We start from the raw sequence: 20,332 nt of genomic DNA on the forward strand, positions 1-20,332 counted from the left end.
CCCCCCCCCCCGTCCCCTCCCCTCCCCTTACCACCACCCCAGGCCTGGGCCACCGTCCTGCTTGGGAACAGGGCCTGACGATCAAGGCACAAGCACCTGTGGTTCCCGTGCTTCCCCACGCCTGCACCCTGCACGGGGCTCACGAGCGCCGGTCGGCCGCTGTTTACAGGCTCGGTCAGCATCTGGAGCAGAGCTTGCTTGGTACAATGTTCTGGGGCTGCAGAAGCTCTCCCAGCCCATGCCAGCCGATAACCTAGCGCCCAGCCACATGTGGCGATCGAGCACTCAGAATGTGGCCAGTGGGACTGAAACACCGACTTCTCTGTTTATTTCCTTTTAACTGATTTATGTCCAAGAGGAAATGGCCACACGAGGCTAGCGGCCGCCGTTCCAGGCAGTGCCAGTCTAGAGGTTTGACCCGGAGTTCAGACCCCATTCCCCTGCCTCAGAGTCTCCCTGGAGCTCCCTTCCTTGGGAAGGGTTTGGAGCTCCTTGAGGGCGGCCACCAGGGTTCATGCCTGCCGGCAGGTGTGACACATCTGGGACGTGTGGGCGTTGGCCGCAGACCTGAGTTCACCCCCTGGCTTGCTAAGTCAGAGCTGTGGATTTCAGACTGGTCCTTCCTTGCCCTGTGGATTTCTGCTTCTGCCTCTGGAGATGGGGTGGGAGGGCATTGTCCTTCTAAGGTCTGAGGCTGGCTGGCGCTCAGGGCGGTTGGCAAGCACCTGGCACGGGGAGGTGGGCCCTTCTCTCCCAAACACCGCCGCAGGCCACCACCCTAGAAAGTTGGTCTGTCTTTCTACCCACACCTCAGTGTTTTTATTTAACTTGGTGGGTTTTTTGTTTTGTTTTGTTTTGTTTGTTTTCTGGGCACAAAACTCAGAATGGACTCCGATGACCTTTCTGTTTTATTCTCAAAAAAAAAAAAAAAAAAATCTGAAACCCACCCCTTCCCAAGCTAGAAAGTGGCTCCCAGCTCTGGAGCCCGCGCTTAGAAGCTTTGTAGCGGGGACAGCCTGAAGGCATGATCTCCTCCGGGACTGTGTTCATTTCTGTGTTGTGCCTGCGTTATTTAAAAAAAAAAAAAAAAAAATCGGGTCTTCTGCTTTATAGTTTCCCATTGATTGCTGTTAACATGCTAGCACTCAGCATTAATTTGAAAAGTATCTGATGTGGGGAAGAGTAAAAGGAAAGATGAAACTAGGTGTTCCATGGAACTCAAGTCCACGAGGTCAGCCATGTGGCCAGACGAGTTAGGGGAACTGTGTTCTCCAGCCCCTCCTTGGGGACTTGCAGTGCCTCCGGGTTCCTGGGAGCTCTGAGAAGTCCCTCTCAAGAGCATCCCCGGGCTTCAAGTTCATCTTCCTTCTCCCAAACACACTTGGCCACCGCTTGACCCTCCTGGGCTGTGTGTTCCATAGAACATATGGGAACTCAGTGCTCACTGTTGATGTCATCCGTGTCCGGGCAAGGGAAGGTACAGGTGTCCCCCCTCCGCAGGTGGCCTCCATGAACCAGCGCCGCGTGGATTTCTACCTGGCCTCCATCGAAGACATGCTGGTGGCCGTCGGTGGCCGGAATGAGAATGGAGCTCTTTCTTCAGTGGAGACTTACAGCCCCAAGACCGACTCCTGGTCCTACGTGGCTGGCTTGCCCAGGTGATGGCGGGCTCTGTGGTGGTCTCCTCAAATGGGGATGACTTGGTCCACCTCGTTTTCTAGATATTTTGATCTCTGACTCCAGAAAAAAATCTCCGGGCTTGTAAATAACCGTGAGCAGAACGTGGGGACAGAGGGCATGTCGGTGACCAGTCAGGGCTCTGGTTTCTGACCATCCGGGTGCAGGGGTCAGCTCTGCTGATCAGGCGGTTCTCCCTCCGTGTCTGAGTCTGTTCGCTTCTGGAGTTTCGGGGAGAGGGTATCAAGTTCAGATAGTGAGGGCTTTCCCGAGGAACGTCCCCAAGTGTGGGCTTGGGTTCTGAGAGGTGACAGATGTGTGACACGAGTAAGTGTCCTCACCTGGGTCTTTCCTGCTTCATCTGTACAGCGGGCATGTTCACACCTGCCCCACAGGGCTATCAGGGCGAGAACCCCCTACACATGGCACCGGCATCGGGGAGTGCCCTGGGGCTTGGGGCTCCTTCTCTGTTGCCTGCTCCGAGGTCTGCACGGATCAGCGCTGGTCCTCATCACGGATCCAGCAGAGGGTGCTTGCGCTGGTCTTAGCTGCTCCTTGTAACTGAACCTGCAGGCTCGCTCTGTGAACAGACTTGCTGTGGGTCACAGGCAGCCGCCTTGCCCGGGTCCCCGGGAGCTAGAAGGGCACGCGATCGCCCACGTAATTTGTCATCCAAACCCAGGTGGTAGTGAGCAGGGAAGGTTAAGAGTGTGAATACCAACCGTGTTGTAGGCAGACCAAAACTTCTGGCCTCCCTAGGTTTAGGTACTGTTTTTTATCACCCCATTTCACAGATGGAGAAGTGAGGCTTCACTGTAGTGGTTAAGAGTGTCTGCTGCTGTCCCTTTCTCTGGGCCGGCTGGTGTGACTTATGTACCTAAACGCTACAACCACTTGGTTTTTTTCTTTCTAAACGGGCCTGAGCTGTACGAGGTTGGAGGAAATGTAGCCCGCGATGCCATGATCATTGGTGTGTGCGTGTAACGGGACCTCCATGAACCCACAGCCCATCCCGAGAGCTGCCTGGGGCTGCCCTCCCAGCCGCTCCCCTCCCGCAGCCCCCTGCCTCCACGCAGCTGCTCTCCTCAGTCTCCTCCCCTTCTCCTATCACATGTGTTTGCACTTAGGTTTTGTTCTTTACTTTTTGGTTTTTACCTGAGCTGCATTTTTTTGAGAAAATCGAAAATTGAACAGAAGGTACAGATTGTTCCCATCGACCCTCCCCTTGGAGCGTACTCCCCCCATTGGTGACATCCTGAAGTAGCCAGCTACATTTGCTACAGCCCTGAGGGGCTACATTACTTGGGGGGGCTGCCCCGAGTGAGGGCTCACGGTCCAGTTTGTGTTGTACATTCTGTGGCTCGGGACAGAAGTATGGGGACACATGTCACACAGAGAATCTCTTGTGCTCTGCCCGTCCGTCCTACCCTTACCGCGAGCCCCTTGGGTGTTTGGCTGTCGCTCTAGTCGTTCCCGGAATGTCAGAGTTGAATTGTACTTTGGTTCCCATTTGATCAGGGGCCTGTGTGTGCCTCGATCACACAGCCTCGTGGTTTTCCGGAAGGAGCAGCCTTGTAATTCTCCCCACTCCTGCCCTGGGGGAAGCGGAGCGTGAGGCAGAGCCCAGGCGGCCTGGGTGCCGAGCCCCACGCCTGTTTCCCCACCCGGCTTGGCCCCACCTTGCTAGTGACAGCTGTCATCTGTGAGGCGGGCACGGGCTGCCTGCTCCCTGCGTGGTCCCCTCAGGTCCCCACTGCCCCCCTCTTCCCCAGAGAGCAGGTCGTCCCACTTTTGCAGAGGAGAAGAGCGCAGGCCTGGAGCCGGGAGGCCCAGCCCGGGTGCAGCGCTGAGCCCCCTCTGTCTCTGCCCACCCCCCTGCCCCGTCCCTCCACAGGTTCACCTATGGCCACGCAGGCACCATCTACAAGGACTTTGTGTACATCTCTGGGGGCCACGACTACCAGATCGGCCCGTACCGCAAGAACCTGCTGTGTTACGACCACCGGACGGACGTGTGGGAGGAGCGGCGGCCCATGACCACGGCGCGCGGCTGGCACAGCATGTGCAGCCTGGGCGACACCATCTACTCCATCGGCGGCAGCGACGACAGCGTCGAGTCCATGGAGCGCTTCGACGTGCTGGGCGTCGAGGCCTACAGCCCGCAGTGCAACCAGTGGACCCGCGTGGCACCCCTGCTGCAGGCCAACAGCGAGTCGGGGGTGGCCGTGTGGGAGGGCCGCATCTACATCCTGGGCGGCTACAGCTGGGAGAGCACAGCCTTCTCCAAGACCGTGCAGGTGTACGACCGCGAGAAGGACAAGTGGGGCAAGGGCCCTGACCTGCCCAAGGCCATCGCCGGCGTGTCGGCCTGCGTATGCGCCCTTAAGCCGCGGCTGGAGGACAAGAAGAAGAAGGGGAAGGGCAAGAGGTACCAGGACCGGGGCCAGTGACCCGCCCCCAACCCCCAACCAGCCCCGCCGGAGCGTCCAGACCAGCAACGACTTCGTAGTGTCCTGGAACCATGATGTACTTCTTAGCAGCTTTTTTTTTTTTTTACTTTTATGATTCTTGGTATTTCTATGGTATCACAGTAACCGATTAAATATTCTCTATAATTTTACATATTATCTTGCTTGACTGCTTAACCCTGGGCCCAGGCATGAAATAGCCCCTCACCTCTGTGTAGGCGTTCTTCCCTCATGTGCAGTCTCCCCGAGGGGGCCCCCTCCCCATCCCCCCGAGGGTACCTGGGGCAGGGGTGACGTGAAATCTTTGCCCATGACACTGGGGGCTGTGGTGGGGCCAGTTCGGAACCCCCAGTCCACGCCTCCCTCAGCCTGGCTGAACTGTTAGACGGATTCCTGGGCCCTGCCTCAGGATTATCCATCCTAAAACTACCAGCAGTAGGGGTACAGGGGGTGCCCAGAAGCTATAACCAGGTCGCGGGCAATGTCAAATGTGTTCTTGTTAATGAGTGGGGACTCAGAGACCCCAACAGGGCAGGACCTGGGACTTCTCACCGGAGAGATGTTCCTGCCAGGATTTCCTGAGCTGGTGACTCTTATTTCTGAGTAGTCCCATCCCCCTGATAGGTAATCTTCCTGAATTCTAAAAGGGTCTAGGTAATCAAGAAACTGGAAAAAAAAAAAAAAAAAAAAAAAAAGGCATGAAACTCTTACATTTTTTTGTAATTTGTGCTTTTTTCCCCCCCAGAACCCACTTCTTAAGTTACATTACTGAGCCCCGCAAATCTGTTCATTTCTCGGGAAAGAAAAAGTGGCCATCCTAGAATTTGCTGTTGTTTTCTCTGGCTTGGCTCCAGGAAGCCCTCGACAGCCCCTCCAGGAGTGAGCTGAGCACACCTTTCCCCCTGAAGGAGGATGTCAGGTACCCGCCCCATCCCCAAAACTCAGCCGTCCACCGCTATCTTTTTGTGCTGCTGGGCAGATTCTGTAACAAGTCTTAGCTGTTCCCTCATTCATTGCGCGGTGGTCACAATCACTGCCCCCCGGGGCTCAGCTCCTTCAGTCCATATAAGCTGTTAATGTGCGTTGAGCACCTCCTGGGACGTGTGACCACCCCGCGCTGACTCCTGCAGGTCTCACTACCAGGGTGTGCCCTTGGAGGAGAGCTGGGGACTCCCACCCCAGCTCCTGTGGGCACAAGGATGGGGGAGGAGAAGTGCACTTGCCGAGGGAGGCGTTCACGATCCATGCCTTGGCAAAGATCTCACTGCAGAGATGAGAACACCTCGAGATTTATTGTTAACCTTGGTACTAGACTCTGAATCTCCATTAACATAGTTACTTTAAAAAAAATGATCTCTTTACTGTCATTGCTTTCCTTCCCCTTGAAGGATTACTGTGATTTTGAGGGGCTTGGGCACTGAAATCTTCAGTACCTAAACCTGTCCCCTCTGTCGTTAGTGGGGTGAGCGGTCTGCTGACTTAGCTAGCTCTGTGCACATGGAAGTCCCCAGAGGCTTACAGACTGTTGAGAGGTTCTGCAAGGCATACAAACAATCAAACCAAAAACAAACTGTACAGTCTTCTTGGAGCTCCACAATACTTCAGTGAATTAAAGGCTCTGAGAAGTCCCACGTTAACTGTTAACCTGCCATCAATCCAGCATTGCCAAACTTCATTGAGCCCGAAAGCCTTTTTTGTCTCATGCCTTGTCCAGCCCTCCACAAACATGTTTTGCAGAACTTCTGCCAATTTTGGATAGCTTACCCTCTTCCTATTCCAGGAAAAATGTTGCTAGTAGAGGACCCTACAGAAGGCATGGAACCCGTGGTCTGTTCTCAGTCATGAACAAAGAGGTGGTGGTTTAACCAGAGTCCAGGGTCAGGTGGGGAACAGCATGTAGATTCCATGTGTGCTTTGGGGGAGCAGGATGGCTTTGACCTTGGGAAGAGGAGAGCCGCCCATTTTTAGCTCAAGCCGGCTCTTTTATTTCTGACTACCATGACGTGTCCCCGGACAAGGGTGCAGTGCTGGTCACTATTCAGATTCTCTTGTGCCTTGTGGACTCCGTACAATGTCTCGCATCTCCTCCTTCGTGCTGTCACTCTTGCCGCCCTGGCGGTTTGTCATGGGCACGGTTTAGACCCCAGTATTGTTAAGGTTGAGGAGCTTCTTCCCGGGGACTGGCTTCTCATGATTGGTGGTGGTTTCCCTGTGCTAAGGAATGTTGTCGAGCCTATCGGTGTCCGTGGAAAGGAGCCTCACGACCAGGAGGCAGCAGTTGCGCAGACACTGGCCTGCTCGGTGGTGGGAGCCATGACAGGTCGCTGGCGTCCCGTGTTGTTAAGGTGGCAGCTGCCCTGCGGTGCTGTCCAGCAGAGAATGGGGGACAATGCTACGTAACCCAGATGGGCAGTCAGCTCGGGGCTGCAGCCCAGCAGGTGGCCGTTTGAGCAGCAGAATCAGTGACACGGTTTCCAACCCTGGTGACAGAGGTCGGCAGGCAAGAATTCTACCACTGAACCACCCATGCCAGAGGTCGGGTTCTCGTAGACCGTCCTCTTGAAATGCAGCGGACCGTCTGCTGCCTTTGAGGACTTTTGAGAAGGCCGGAATCGTTTCTTTTGAGTTTTCAAGATAAGCATAGTGGGCTTTCCTACAGGTTTTTTTGGGGGGGTTTCTCACTTTTAAAGAACTGGAGTTTCCACTTCACATCAGCTGTTTGTTTGGTCCTTACCCAATCTGGAACCCTGTTTGCCTAAGATGAAGATGTCATTCTAGAAGGGAGGGGAAAAGAGGGCGGGAGAGTTCCTGGTTCCTGCCCGTGGTCTTCCTACGGCTTAAATAGAGGTTGTGTTAGTGACTTGCGTGTACTTCCGGCTCTGGCTCCTTCGGGATTTTTAACGTTTTAGTTAAATGGTCACATTTTAGCGTTTTAGAAAGACTGCAGGGTAGGACTTTCAGATCTTGATCTGAGCAGAACACCTGGGTGTGTGATTGTGTTCTGAAACACAATCACCAAAAAGGGGGCCTCCCAGTGACTTAGTAGAAAGCCCAGGGGCCAGCCGTAGGGGTGTTCAGTTTTGGGTGGAGACCCAAATGCCAAAGTGAGTGGGGTTCCCGTCCCTCCCCTGAGCTCCAGGGTCCCACTCTGTGAGCTCGGGAGAGTTAACCTGAGGTTCAACATAGCTGGCCCCTCAGCCAGGGGACCTTCCAGCGCTTAGCAGCAGTGTGGGAAGCGGGAGGCCTCCACCCCCACCCCGGATACACTTACCAGCTTCCCCTTTACTCTGCTCGGCCTCGGCCTTGGCGCGTGGCTTAGCCCAGCACCCGCCGGAGGAGAAGTTCAAGGGCCTTCTGTCTCTCGGAGCCTCCCCGGAGTCTCGGGCAGTTCCAGCCTTGGCATCTTCAGAGGGGGAGGGGAGGGGACCGTGTCCTGGCCTCCAGAGGAAACCTCTGGAGTGTAGGCCAGCTCCACTGGCCCTCGGGGATCCTGCCCTGCGTCTGCCAAGCCTGGCAGTTTTTAAAGTTTTTTGAAATGTTTTGATACTTTTTGATACCATTTGCTAATAACCGTTTTGTAGGTTGTTGCCGGGGTTTTCCACTTCCTGTCCCCCCGCCCTGCCTCCAGCCCCTTGAGCTTGCACTAAACCGCGGGTGCCCTGGGTCCGCGCCGGGGCCTTGCCCACCTCCAGTGGCTTTGTCTTGGATCTTCCTCTCCTCTGTGGCTGTGCTCAGATACCACTCTTGAATTTTGTAAGGTCACGTGTCTCCCCTGCCAGGCCCCGCCCGGCCTATGACTGTGACCGCCTCAGGCCCCCAAGTGAGCAAGAGGGCACCGATTTGCCAAGAAGGCACTCTCATTCCCCTAAGGTCCTCTTTGTTTCTCCCGAGGCTCCTACCTCAGCGGTGTGCACAGAGGTGAAACCATCCCTGAGGACTGACCCACGTGTCGCCTTTCTCATACGGGTCATTGCTCAACCCCGGGCTTGCCCGGGTCCCCACCGGCTCCTGTCCACCCCTCTTAAAGACATTTTCAACGCCAACTCTGTAACAGTGAACCATCCTGCACCTGATGGAACGGCTGCCCTCAGCTTGGAGGTGTATTCTGCTCTGTTTGAATAGGAATAGAATTTACGGCTTCTGGGGGTGTGTTGGGGTCTCAAGAAATTGTGTCTTTCCGTTGCCTTGTTAAAAGAGGTAAAGGAGTGTACGAATGTGGTGGAATGGGGCAGAGGGCATCAACCTTTGTGTCCGTTCTCTTTGAGAAAAGGAGCTCCGCTTCTCATAGGGACCTGATGCCGTCTTCTTACGTTTGCTTGCTATGGAAGGAAGACTCAAATCCTGGGGTCAACTGAAGTCAGTCATTACCACCAGCCCCCGCCGCCCCCCCCTTTCGAAATTAGTAAGATATTTGACGATTAAGCAATTTGTTGGGTATGTTCTGGCTACTAATGTTACCAAAATCTGTAATTGTGTGTATGTGTGTTTTAATCTGTTGCTTTTGTATTTGTAATTTTATGACATGCGAAGGTTTTCTGTGTCTTATCTCTTTTTAATTAATTTTCTGCACGTTGGTTTTTTTTTTCTTTGTTTTAAATTCCGTACAGATTATTCAGTTCTCAAAACACATTAAAATGATTTGCCTGCTAGGGTATGGTTTATTTTATAATTACATTCCTAGTCTTGTGTGGTTATTGTAATGATCTTCAGGCCTGTTTTTTCTGCCCGGACGAAAAAGAATCCTTTGCATGTTAAGCCCAAATATAATTTGGAAATTAACCAGACTGCCTTTTAGTGCTGTGGGAGGCTGGGACATTTTGAAGCTGCTTTCATTGTGCTTCTAATTACTATATTTTGCCAGGAATTTCATTCAAATCCTTGATTGCAGGACGAAGTCCTGTGACCTGAAATGAAGCTATTTGCTTAAATTTGTGTCAGTTGGGGTGATTGGATTAGAGAAGAAAAACAGAAACCAAGGGAAACCTAGCTTATGACAAGCAGTTTATTATCTTTATCGGAAAAATAGCGTAACATTTCTATAAGAACAGAGTTGGCTCCACGTCTGCTGGGGCCCAAGAAGAAAATGTGGCCCCACTCTCGCCCCAGGGGTTTCACAACCTCCCCAGCCCCCCACCCCCCGCACCCCCGCCCTGCCCCAGCAGACAAGCCCAGTCAGAGTTGGGACACCTTTTCCCTGTACCCTTAGTAACTCAGCATTGGGAGGACGTGGGAGGGAGGTCCCTGGCACGCCCATTGCCCCTGGGCCTGGACCAGAATTTGCCTCTGAGCCAGTGAGCTGCCCCAAACAGGACCCTGCCACCAGATGCTAATTCGGTGGGATTCTAGAATCTTGGGTTGGAATTGGCGCTCTTCCCATTTTCCGGGTGAGCACTCCAAGGCTTGGGTCACGTCACCGAAACCCTAAGTTGAATGACCTTCCGGACCCAGCTGCTCTGTGCCGGTCTTGTCTTGGGTTCTCTGGAAGCCAGAACTTTGGGCAAGGCCGGTGAGTTACATGGGGAGGTGGTCCCCAGAAGCTGGAGTGAGACAGGGAGGGGGAAACGCAGGAGCTTTCTCTACAGCTGGGAAGGAAACCACTCCTGGGCCATGGCTGGGAACAGTAATAAGCATTTACTTGGAGGACAAATCTGAGGGGTGACTGGGCTCTGCGGGGCCGTTCTGCCCTGGGCCTCACATGTGAGTGGGGTCTAGTGGGGCTCCGGGAGGCGCACTGCAAGTCGGGCCTCCTCCAGCCCCCCTCGCTCAGGCCCCCCCCCCCCCCCCGCCCCCTTGCTCTCTGGTTCTCTACTTGGTGACCTTCCCCCACTTCTGTCCCATGGCAGCCAGAGGCTCCCAGAGCCCGCGGCCCCAGGGTGGTGAGCAACAGCCTGGAGAGTCAGGGAGCGTCTCTGCTGCTCGTCGAGGCCGCCTCGTCCAGGTTTGGGGGTGCGAAGCAGAGGGGACACCTGTTGCTGGAACAGTGGCAGTGAGTCGCTGCAGCAGAGGTGTTTGTGCATGTCGACCCCAGGAAGGAGAGTGGGAGCCAGCTCCTCCGTGTCCGAGAGACCTCGGGCACAGGCAGAAGCGCCGTGGCAGGGGGAGCCAGCGCGTGCCACGGTCAGCCAGCCCGGCCTCTTGCAACTCTTCCAGCTGCTGAGAATGACCACCATTCGGTCTCCCTGTGAGGTTTTGTGTCCCCAAATCCCCCAGGGTGCACACTTGTGACCTCAGGGGCTCACCAGAGAGGCCCTTAGCTGTCCCCAGCCTCAGAGGTGGCAGTGGGGGGGAGAAGGGCAGTCTGTATGGGGCTGGGCGGAGGGCAGAGTGGGGGCGCAGGCCCATCTCTTTGGAGCCCCACATGGACAAGGTCCTCACCACCCGTCACCCAAGGCTGGGCCATCATCTCAAGGACCTGTTCTCATCCTTGAGATCACCTTCTCCGAGCACCTGAACAGCTCTGCTTCAAGGCACGAGGCTCCTGCACTGTGCCCGCCAGACACCACTGTGGGGTCTGGGGACACGATGGCCAGTGGAGAGACAAGGACCCACAAACACTGGTCAGGTAGGGACACACTGATGCGAATGCATGAAAACCCATTGAACTCGACTCTTTTAAAGGGGTCAGTCTTAAGAGATGTGAATTCTATCTCAACAAAGCCGTTTATTTTTTTTCTCTTATGATTTTATTTATTTGACACAGAACACAAGCAGGGGAGCAGCAGCAGAAGGAGAGGGAGAAGCAGGCTTCTCACTGAGCAGGGAGCCCAACACGGGGCTTGATCCCAGGACCTTGAGACCACCACCTGAGCTGAAGGCAGTTGCTTAACGGACTCAGCCATCCAGTCACCCTAGATCTTTTCATTTCTAAAGCCCCACTTTAGGAGTATGCATGGCAGGTGAGGGAAACAAAGGCACTGAGAGGGAGCTGGGACAAATCACAGAAGGCTTAGACAGAAGAGGGAAGTGACCTGTGCTGTTTTCAAAGCAAAGTCTGGGCCTGTGGTGGAGAGCAGGGATGGGGCAGGGGGAAGGGTAGGAGGAGGGAGCCGGCTGTCTGCATGTGGACACTGCTGGCCAGAGTGTTCCCTGAGAGACCCCGCCCCCTGGGGAGGGGCCGCAGCTGCCCTGTCCCTAATGCCCTGAAATAAACAACAAATGACATAGACCTGGTGACATTTTCCTTGTAGCTCAGAGCTCCGTGGGTCAGAAGAGCGGCCGGGGCCCACCTAGGAGGTCCTACTGCGTCCCAAGGTGGCTTAGCCAGGGTCTCTTGCGGGGGGCACGGCCTCACTTCATACCACTCTGGAGGGGAGGCTGGCCCCTGCTGGCCCCGTGCACGCGCACCTGACCTTTCCCACCTGGGGTCTCAGAGACGGCTGAGCTCTCACCTGGCAGCTCAGGCCAACCCTGTTCCAAGACAGGAAGTGGAAAGAGCCTCTGTCCTTTTCCTAAAATTTAACATACAGGGGCGCCTGGGAGGCCCAGTCATTAAGCGTCTGCCTTCAGCTCAGGTTATGATCCCTGCGTCCTGGGATTGAGCCCTGCATTGAGCTCCCTGCTCAGCAGGAAGCCTGCTTCTCCCTCTCCCACTCCCCCTGCTTATGTCCCCTTTCTCGCTGTCTGTCTCTGTTAAATAAATCTTCTAAAAAATTAAAAAAATAAAAATTAACATACAATAAAGTATCCTCTTTGTGTACAGTTCCGTGAATTTTATCAAAAGGCCAGTCAGTCGTTGACTGTAGAAACTAGAGCCCAGCACTGGATGAATGGAGAAGTGAAATGGCTGTAAGCATACAATGAAATATTACTCAGCTGTGAACAGGAATGACGCTGTGATCCAGGCTACAATGCAAGGGCCAGAATGGACAAATCTGGAGAGCCAGGAGGTGGATTAGGGGTTGCTCAAGGCTGGCGTAGGGATGACAGGGATAGGAAGCTGTAGCTGACGGGTACCAGCTTCCTCCTCGCAGTGATGAAAATATCCTAAAATCAGTGGTGGTTCTGGGTGCACATATCTGCACCCATGAAAAATAATCCTTGGAACTGTACGCTTCAATGGGGCCAACTCTGTCGATGGGAATTCTATCTCGATAGAGCTGGGGAAAGGATTAAGCAATAATTCAGTCCGTTCTCTGAGTTCTGAGCTTGGTGTCCCAGATAGCTCCAGGTTGAGAGCCGGGAGACAAAGCTCCCTGCTTGGGTTCTAAAACGGACAAAATGATGAGAATAGAGGTAGTGTTCAATTTGGGCCTGTGGGGTGGGGGGAGCTCAGGGCATCCTCCAAGAGCACCTTAGAGCAGGGGTCCTCAAACCATGGTCCCCTGGACCAGTGCCATCGCCGTCACAGGAAACACCCCAGAACACTCAGCACCTCCTGGTGGGTATAACTCGGGCTCGATTGTGGACCACTGCCCTCTGGAGGTCTCTGTCTCCCGTCTCCAGCCGCAGATCCTCCCGGGCTGTGAGAAATCAATGTCACTGGCCAAAACCTGAACCACAGGGCTTCTCTCTGGCCAGACACAACCCGGTCTAGGGGTAGCTGCAGCTTCCAGCTTCAAAGACTGGAAAAGGTCTTGGAGCAAACTTCAGCCAGGCCGCGCACCTACTGCATCTCAGAGAAAGTGAACCACGCCTGTGGGCTGCCTGCTGACGTGGGCAGGAAGCTGCCGTGTGGCCCAGCCCTTTGACTGATGTCCAGCCTCCTCCGGCTTCACAGGTCACTTGACCAGGCACGCCACAGGAGTGACTCATCCTCCCCGGGGGCCGTGGCCCCACTCCTTCAGTCATCGCAAGGCGCTAAAAATACAGGCAGCTCCAAACTTCTAAGCTCTAGGCCTTTTTTTTCTGTTCCAAGCTGAGGTTCAAGAGACCTAGATCCCCATCCAGTGTTCCTAACGTGGGAGCCTGGAGCAAGGCTTTGCTCAGTGCCTCCTGTTTATGGAACGAGACTAGATCTCCCTGTGATGTCCACAGAGCATGGGCTGTGAGTCATCAGGAAGGCAGTTTTCGGCTATGGCTCGGTCCATACCCCCTGGACAAGGTACCTCATCTCAGATCTTCTGGGGCCGTGAGAGGAGATGGCTGGAGGCGATTCGTGTCCCTTGGTGTGACTGGCAGAACCCTGGTCCCCTAAGCAGCTACCTAAAGGAGCTCTGTTGGCACAATTCAATTTTGCTGACCCTCCTTGAGAAGATCGATCTATGTAGGTGACCAAAGTCATGCACTGGTTTTGAAAGTTTAAAAAAACTAAATAAATAGTTCTGGTCCAGAAAGGTTTAGGAAATCCTGGAGACAAAGTCCACCTCTTAGAGACTCACACCAGGGTACACATTTGTATCTCACGTCCTCCAAAAGGCCCATCAGATACCCATCTAACTTATATCCATCTAACTTTGCTTAAACCAGTCTTTTCCAAAACTTGTCTGCCCCTGGCCCCCTCCCCCTTTGTGCTCTGCTAGTAACAGCAGACACTGTGTCAGCACATTACCCTTTGGGAAATGGAAAGCTGAAAGATTCTGTGTCCCATCAACCCTGACCGTCAAAAGAGCGAGGGCTGGTTTCGTCCCCCACATGGAGAGATGTCACAATAATATCAAAGGAGATATTTGTAGAAGACTTTGTAAGATCTGATCCCCCAGGGAAGACAGCGGTTTGATGTGGTTATTCTGTTTCAAGATCTGGCTTTCCATTTTGGAGGTCTAGAATCTTGATTTAGTTAATGCATCTGTGCTGGTTAATTTTTATGTGTAAACTTGGCTGAGCTGCAGTGTCTAGGTATTTGGTCAAACATCATTCTGGGTGTTTCTCTACAAGTGTTTTTTGGCGAGATTAATAACACTTAAATTGGCAGACAGTGAAGTGAAGTAGGTTGCCCTCTATCGTTGTGATGGGCCTCATCCAATCAGGTGAAGGCTTTACTAGAACAAAGGTGAAACTCTCTAGAGCATGAGGGAATTCTCCAGCAGATTGCCTTCAGGCTGGAACTACAACATGAGCCCCTCCTCAGGGTCCCCAGCCTGCCAGGCCATCCTGCAGATTCTGGACTTCCAGCCTCCATTATCACATGAACTGATTCCTTAAAATAAATGTCGTATCTCTGGGCATGGAAGAGAAGAAAAAGAAAAAAAAGAAATTTCCGTCTCTGTATATGCACACCCTATTGGCTCTTTTTCTCCGGAAAACCCTGACTAACACCACATGCTAACTTGAGATGGAGACCACCTTAAGCATGGAGATGCTTATTAATATTCATAAGAATGAAGGATTAATGCAATTTAAATACAGGAAATGTGCACAGGATAGAATATTGTACAATCACTTAAAATAATGTTTATGAGGTTTTTTTTCCCCCTTTTTAATAAGATGGAAAAATAGTTACATGGAAACAGCCAGGATACAAAATCAGATAACTAATAATAAGAATGTTAACACTTATTTCCCGAGTGGGAGCTAAGTGCCAGGCATTGTCTTGGATGTTTTCTATGCCTCATTGAACTCAGCAAAATTCTCACTGTTATTTTTGTTTTGTTTTTTAAAGATTTTATTTATTTATTTGACAGGAAAAGAGAGACCAAGAGAGAGGGAACATAAGCACAGAGAGTGGGAGAGGGAGAAGCAGGCTTCCCGCAGAGCAGGGAGCCCAATGCGGGGCTCAACCCCAGGATGCCAGGATCATGACCTGAGCTGAAGGCAGACGCCTAACGACTGAGCCACCCAGGTGCCCCGTAAATCCTCACTGTTATGTTAAAAAATATATATTTTTAAAAAGATCTGAAGCTTGTATGCCAAAAGCCAACAGCATTTGTTTTTGAAGAGAAATGAGATTTTTCTTCTTTTTACTTGGTTTTACCCTGTTATAGCACTTGAGCTTGAATTGCCTTTATGGTTGGAAAGAATCAGAATGAACTGGATTTTTAGGGTGCCGGAGGGGCTCAGTCGTTAAGCATCTGCCTTTGGCTCAGGTCTTAATCCCGGGGTCCTGGGATCGAGTCCCACATCTGGCTCCCAGCTCCACGGGGAGCCTGCTTCTCCCTGTCCCTCTGTCTGCTCTGCTCTCTACTTGTGCTCTCTCTCTCTCTCTCTCTGTGTCTAATAAATAAATAAAATCTTAAAAAAAAAAAAAAAGAAAAAACCCTGGATTTTTAAAAGTGGGATGGAGCTTCAGTCTCCTGCCTCTGATTCTTCTTCCTATTAATCTAAGTTCACAGCATCAGCAATGGCAGGTGGTAGCCCACCCCTCTGCCTCTCCTGGGAGGCCACCATCACCAGAATCTACCCATGAAGTTCAAGTCAAAATTATTGTTTAACACATCAGTAGTGCCAACAGGAGCCATATTTATATGCAAGTCACTTTTATTTAATCCTAGAGCAAGCACAGCATAGTAATTACCTACTAAATGGTAATGATATTTTTATTATTTTTTAAACTTCCATTTTTAAAAAAAAAGCATCTTAAATTGGAAAGAAACAATCCATGTCACAAGCCAGTTAGTCAAAAAGCGTTTGTTCGGCATTCGCAGAATGATCCTCGTAACACCCACCTCTGACAAGACACTTAACATGTAACAGATACCTCGCAGAGCAGTTTGCATCAATGTCTCCATATGTATTCCTTGCTACTGTGCTGGAGTTTCATCTTGTTATCACAAGAGTGCAGGTGAAGAAGCAGGGCCGGAGTCAGAAGAAACTGCTTCTTGGCGGGGCGGGGAGGCGGAGGGGGGGCGGACAACTAGAGTTTAAGCCTAGGAGCATCGAACTCAGAAGAGACGCACTCTTGGCCACCAAGCTGTTGCCACCAGAGGGATGTTCTTAACTTCTGCTACAGTGTTCGCGGGAATGAAGGGTACAACAAGACGTGCACCCTGTGCCTCGAGAGGAACACTCATTCCCTTGGCTTATGTTTCTTTCTCCCATCCTTTTGAAAGCAACCAGAGAGGTTCTACATGCAGTTAAACACCTCCTCCCCTGAACTGCCCCGTCTTCCCAATCCAACAGATCAAAAATATGCCATTAGGGTAACATGGCCTGTCTCTCACTTCACACATCAGTTGTTGGATTCCATCACCTCAGGATCTTGCAATTCTGTCCCCTGTTACCCAGCTTCTCTTCAGCACCTTATTCAGGCCTAATTGGGGAAGTCTATGAATTTACTCTAGCTTCAGGTATGGCTGTATCCAGGAGTTCACAAAGTGTCTCCAGCCTGGGATTTGGTTACAGGCTCTTAGCTAGCTATAAGTACCCCCATCTTTTTGTGTTCCTCTAGCCTCACCACCTTCCCACCCTACCCCCCCCACCCCCGGTTTACAGGCTAATGCCTGAAATATTTTCCTGAAATGAAAATCTGATCACCATCCCTATGCCAAAAGCCTTCCACGCAGGATAATAGTTTAACTTCCTGCCTTGGCACAATCTGCCATCTGCCTAGCTCCCTATTCTTACCTCCCATCATTTTTTCCCATATGCCATTTAAAGAAAAATTATTCTAGGGGCTCATGGGTGGTGCAGTTGGTTAAGGGTAGGATTCCTCATTTCAGCTCAGGTCTTGATCTCAGAGTCCGGGGACCAAGCCCTACCTCAGGCCCATGCTGAGTGCAGAGTCTGCTTGAGATTATCTCTCCCTCTCCCTCTGCCCCTTTCACTGCTCATGTTCTCTCTCTCTCTAAAATAATTAAATAAATATTGAAAAAAAAAGGGAAAAATTATTCTGAACTCAGAACACTGAATAACCTTCAGATGTCACATCCGACTACTCAAGCAACGTCCTCATGTCTGCTCAGAGCTCGCCTGACTCTCCAAGGCATTAGGACCCTGGAGAGCCTGCCTTTGGACTTTTTGATTCAGGGACCTGAATCCAGAGGGAGCTCGAGTATTTACATTTCTGACAATGCCCCGTTGCTGTTGCTCATAGTGAGGGACTGCGCTTTAAGAACCACAGCTCTAGGCCAAGGGTTAGGAAACTTTCCTGGAGAAGACCTGATAGTAATGATTTTGGACTTGGTGAGCCAGACAGTCTCTGCTACAGGTCCTCAGTTCTGCTGTTCCCGCAGGAAATCAGCCGCAGACAGCATGTAAACACATGGGCATGACCATGTTCTTTTTTTTTTTTTTTTTAAAGATTTTATTTATTTATTTGACAGAGAGAGATCACAAGTAGACAGAGAGGCAGGCAGAGAGAGAGCGAGAGAGAGAGAGAGGGAAGCAGGCTCCCCGCTGAGCAGAGAGCCCGATGCGGGACTCTATCCCAGGACCCTGAGATCATGACCCGAGCCGAAGGCAGCGGCTTAACCCACTGAGCCACCTAGGCGCCCTGCATGACCATGTTCTAATAAAACTTTATTTACATGAAGTGGTGGTTATTTGGACCCTGTAGGCCATGGAAGTTTACTGCTCTGGGGAAAGGTCTTCGTGTTTGACTTAATACTTACTATTAGGGCCTAGACTCTTCAGGTGAGATGTTAACTAATAGAGTACTAGTAAGTTACTGATGATTTTTGTCCCATAGAGATGAGAATGAGTTACGTCTGGAAGAAAATGTAGCCCGAAATGTGAGTATCTTATTGCCTCATGGGGCGTTAACTGTTCCGGGTCGGCCTCAACAATTTTCTTCCTTTCATTAACCTCATCAACTTCAGTCTCCTGTGTCCTCCCCTGAACCCCCTTCCCATTTTGCTGCTTCCCTCACTCCTGAGCTAAGTGAGACCCTGACATGGCTCGCCATGTATTTCCATGAGGTCGCGGCTTTAACCTGCTGAAAACGATGCTTGCACAACAGTGATAACAACGTATTTATGGCCCATTTGGTGGCAAGAGACAGGGTCCCAGTCCAAAGTAGCAGAAGTTTAAAGATGGGGTGTGGGAGGGTCTCAGTTGAGTTTCAGGCTGGGGGTCCCCAGGGGTAGAAGTAACATTGTCAAACCTCTCTCTGCCTCTGTCTTTGTCTCCTGCCCTGTCTCTCCCCCATCCTCCCTCCTCTCCTCTCCCGCTCTCCTTCCCTCTCTCCCTTCTGTCTGTCTGTCTCTCCCCATCTTTCACCTCTGCTGACATCTGCTTGGCTTCATCAGAAGCAGACACCTCACACGAGCACACTAGAAGCCTTGGCAATGAGCATGTGGCCCCGTGATGGTGCTCATTTCTCTTGGTGGCTCTGGTGTATCCCGGGAGGGCTTTGATTGACCAGTTGGACCAGGGGCCTCCACGCACCAAGCACTGAGCCCACCTGATGAGAAACAACCTCTGCTTAGCTGGGAAAGCCACCTGCTGGAAGGAGCCAGATTATTCCAGAAAGGGAATAGGGTGCAGGGCAGACCAGTACCTCTCTTTGGCCACTACACACTATTACTCGCTTTACTACCATGTCTACTACAATGACAAGGACTCCTCCCTGCCACTACTACTCTCTTGTGTTGAGTGAGTTCATGCAAAGGATCCAGCACTGTGCCAGATGCTTGGCCCGAATAGCTCTTCACAATCCCTCCTGGCATTAGCTCCATTTCACGGGTGAAGACACTGAGGTTTGGAAATGCAAAGTACTTCACCCAAGTTCACACGGTGAATCAGTGGCAGGACCTGAATCCAAAGCTTGTGTGGTTTCCAGGAATGCTGGGCTGGGACGTACACCATGAATCAGCAGGAGTTTGCTAGCCTGGAGTGTTAGGGAGGGGCATTTTATCTTTATTTATTGTTATTATTTTTAAATGACTTTTTTTTAAGATTTTTCTTTTTTTTTTTATTTGACAGAGAGAGATCACCAGTAGGCAGAGAGGCAGGCAGAGAGAGGGGGGAAGAAGGCTCCCCGCTGAGCAGGGAGCCCGATGCGGGGCTCGAGCCCAGGACCCTGAGATCATGACCTGAGCTGAAGGCAGAGGCTTAACCCACCGAACTACCCAGGCGCCCCAGGAAGGGCGTTTTAGACAGAGGAAAGGGCACTGCTGAGCTACGGAGCTGTGAGAGCTCTTGTTGCCTCTAGTGGCCAGCCAGCCTGTACACAGCAAGGCCAGAGGGCTCCGGTGGGGGTTCTCTGTCCAGGCTGCCTGTTATCACAGTGTGGCGCATGGGGCAGGGGGAGGTTCAGAAAAGACCTGTGCCCAGGCCCACATCTGGAGACTTTGACTTCGGCTGACTGGTCTAGGATTGGGTCTGGCATTAGTGTTTTAAAAATTTAAGTAAAAACAATTTTTTTTTTAAGATTTTATTTATTTATTTGTCAGAGAGAGAGAGAGGGAGAGAGAGCGAGCACAGGCAGACAGAATGGCAGGCAGAGGCAGAGGGAGAAGCAGGCTCCCTGACGAGCAAGGAGCCCGATGTGGGACTCGATCCCAGGACGCTGGGATCATGACCTGAGCCGAAGGCAGCTGCCCAACCAACTGAGCCACCCAGGCGTCCCTAACAGGCTGTTTTAATTATCAATGTTTGATAATACATATTAATATCTCAGGATTCTTTTTTTGAAGACTTAATTTTTTTTTAAAAAGCTTTTATTTATTTATTTGACAGAGGGAGACACAGCAAGAGAGGGAATACAGGCAGACAGAATGGCAGGCAGAGGCAGAGGGAGAAGCAGGCTCCCTGACGAGCAAGGAGCCCGATGTGGGACTCGATCCCAGGACGCCGGGATCATGACCTGAGCCGAAGGCAGCTGCCTAACCAACTGAGCCACCCAGGCGTCCCTAAAAAATTTAAGTAAAAACAAAAGGCAAAAACTCGGGGTTATGTTTACTTACCATTATCATCATTGTCGTTATTTTTATTATTTTTCTCCGGAGTTTTTTAAAAAAGATTTTATTCATTTTATTTACAGGGAGAGAGAGGGCAGGCGAGGGCATGTGCCTGTGAGTGGGGGAGGGGCAGAGGGAGAAGAAGAGAAGCAGACTCCCCACCGAGTCCAGAGCCTGAGGCGGGGCTCCATCCCAGGACCCCGAGATTATGACCTGAGCCAAAATCAGGAGTTGGGATCTTAACTGACTGAGGCACTGGGTGCCTGCTTTGTTTCATTTAAGATTTAATTAATTAACTTGTTTGAGAGAGACAGTACAAGCATGAATGGGGCAGGGAGTCTCAACCAGACTCCGCATTGAGCTCAGAGACCTTCTGGGGGCTCGATCACACAACCCTGAGGTCATGACCTGAGTAGAAAGCAAGAGTCTGTTGCTCAACTCACTGAGCCATGCAGATGCCCAGGAATATGTTCT

At 51.7% G+C, this 20,332-nt stretch overlaps 1 protein-coding gene across 1 annotated transcript in view; it reads left to right on the forward strand.

Moving 5' to 3' along the window:
* Window positions 1-4,279, forward strand: part of LOC111153027 (kelch like family member 36) — a 13,509-nt gene extending 9,230 nt beyond the window's left edge. Inside the window, exons 4-5 of the mRNA XM_022511834.1 lie at window positions 1,501-1,658; window positions 3,572-4,279. Of these exons, the coding sequence (XP_022367542.1) occupies window positions 1,501-1,658; window positions 3,572-4,127 (714 nt within the window). The 3' untranslated portion in view covers window positions 4,128-4,279. The remainder of the gene's footprint in view (window positions 1-1,500; window positions 1,659-3,571) is intronic.
* Window positions 4,280-20,332: the final 16,053 nt, after the last annotated feature.

Source organism: Enhydra lutris, unplaced genomic scaffold, assembly GCF_002288905.1.
Source record: "Enhydra lutris kenyoni isolate GAN:26980312 unplaced genomic scaffold, ASM228890v2 scaffoldscaffold30, whole genome shotgun sequence".
Lineage (NCBI taxonomy): Eukaryota > Metazoa > Chordata > Mammalia > Carnivora > Mustelidae > Enhydra > Enhydra lutris.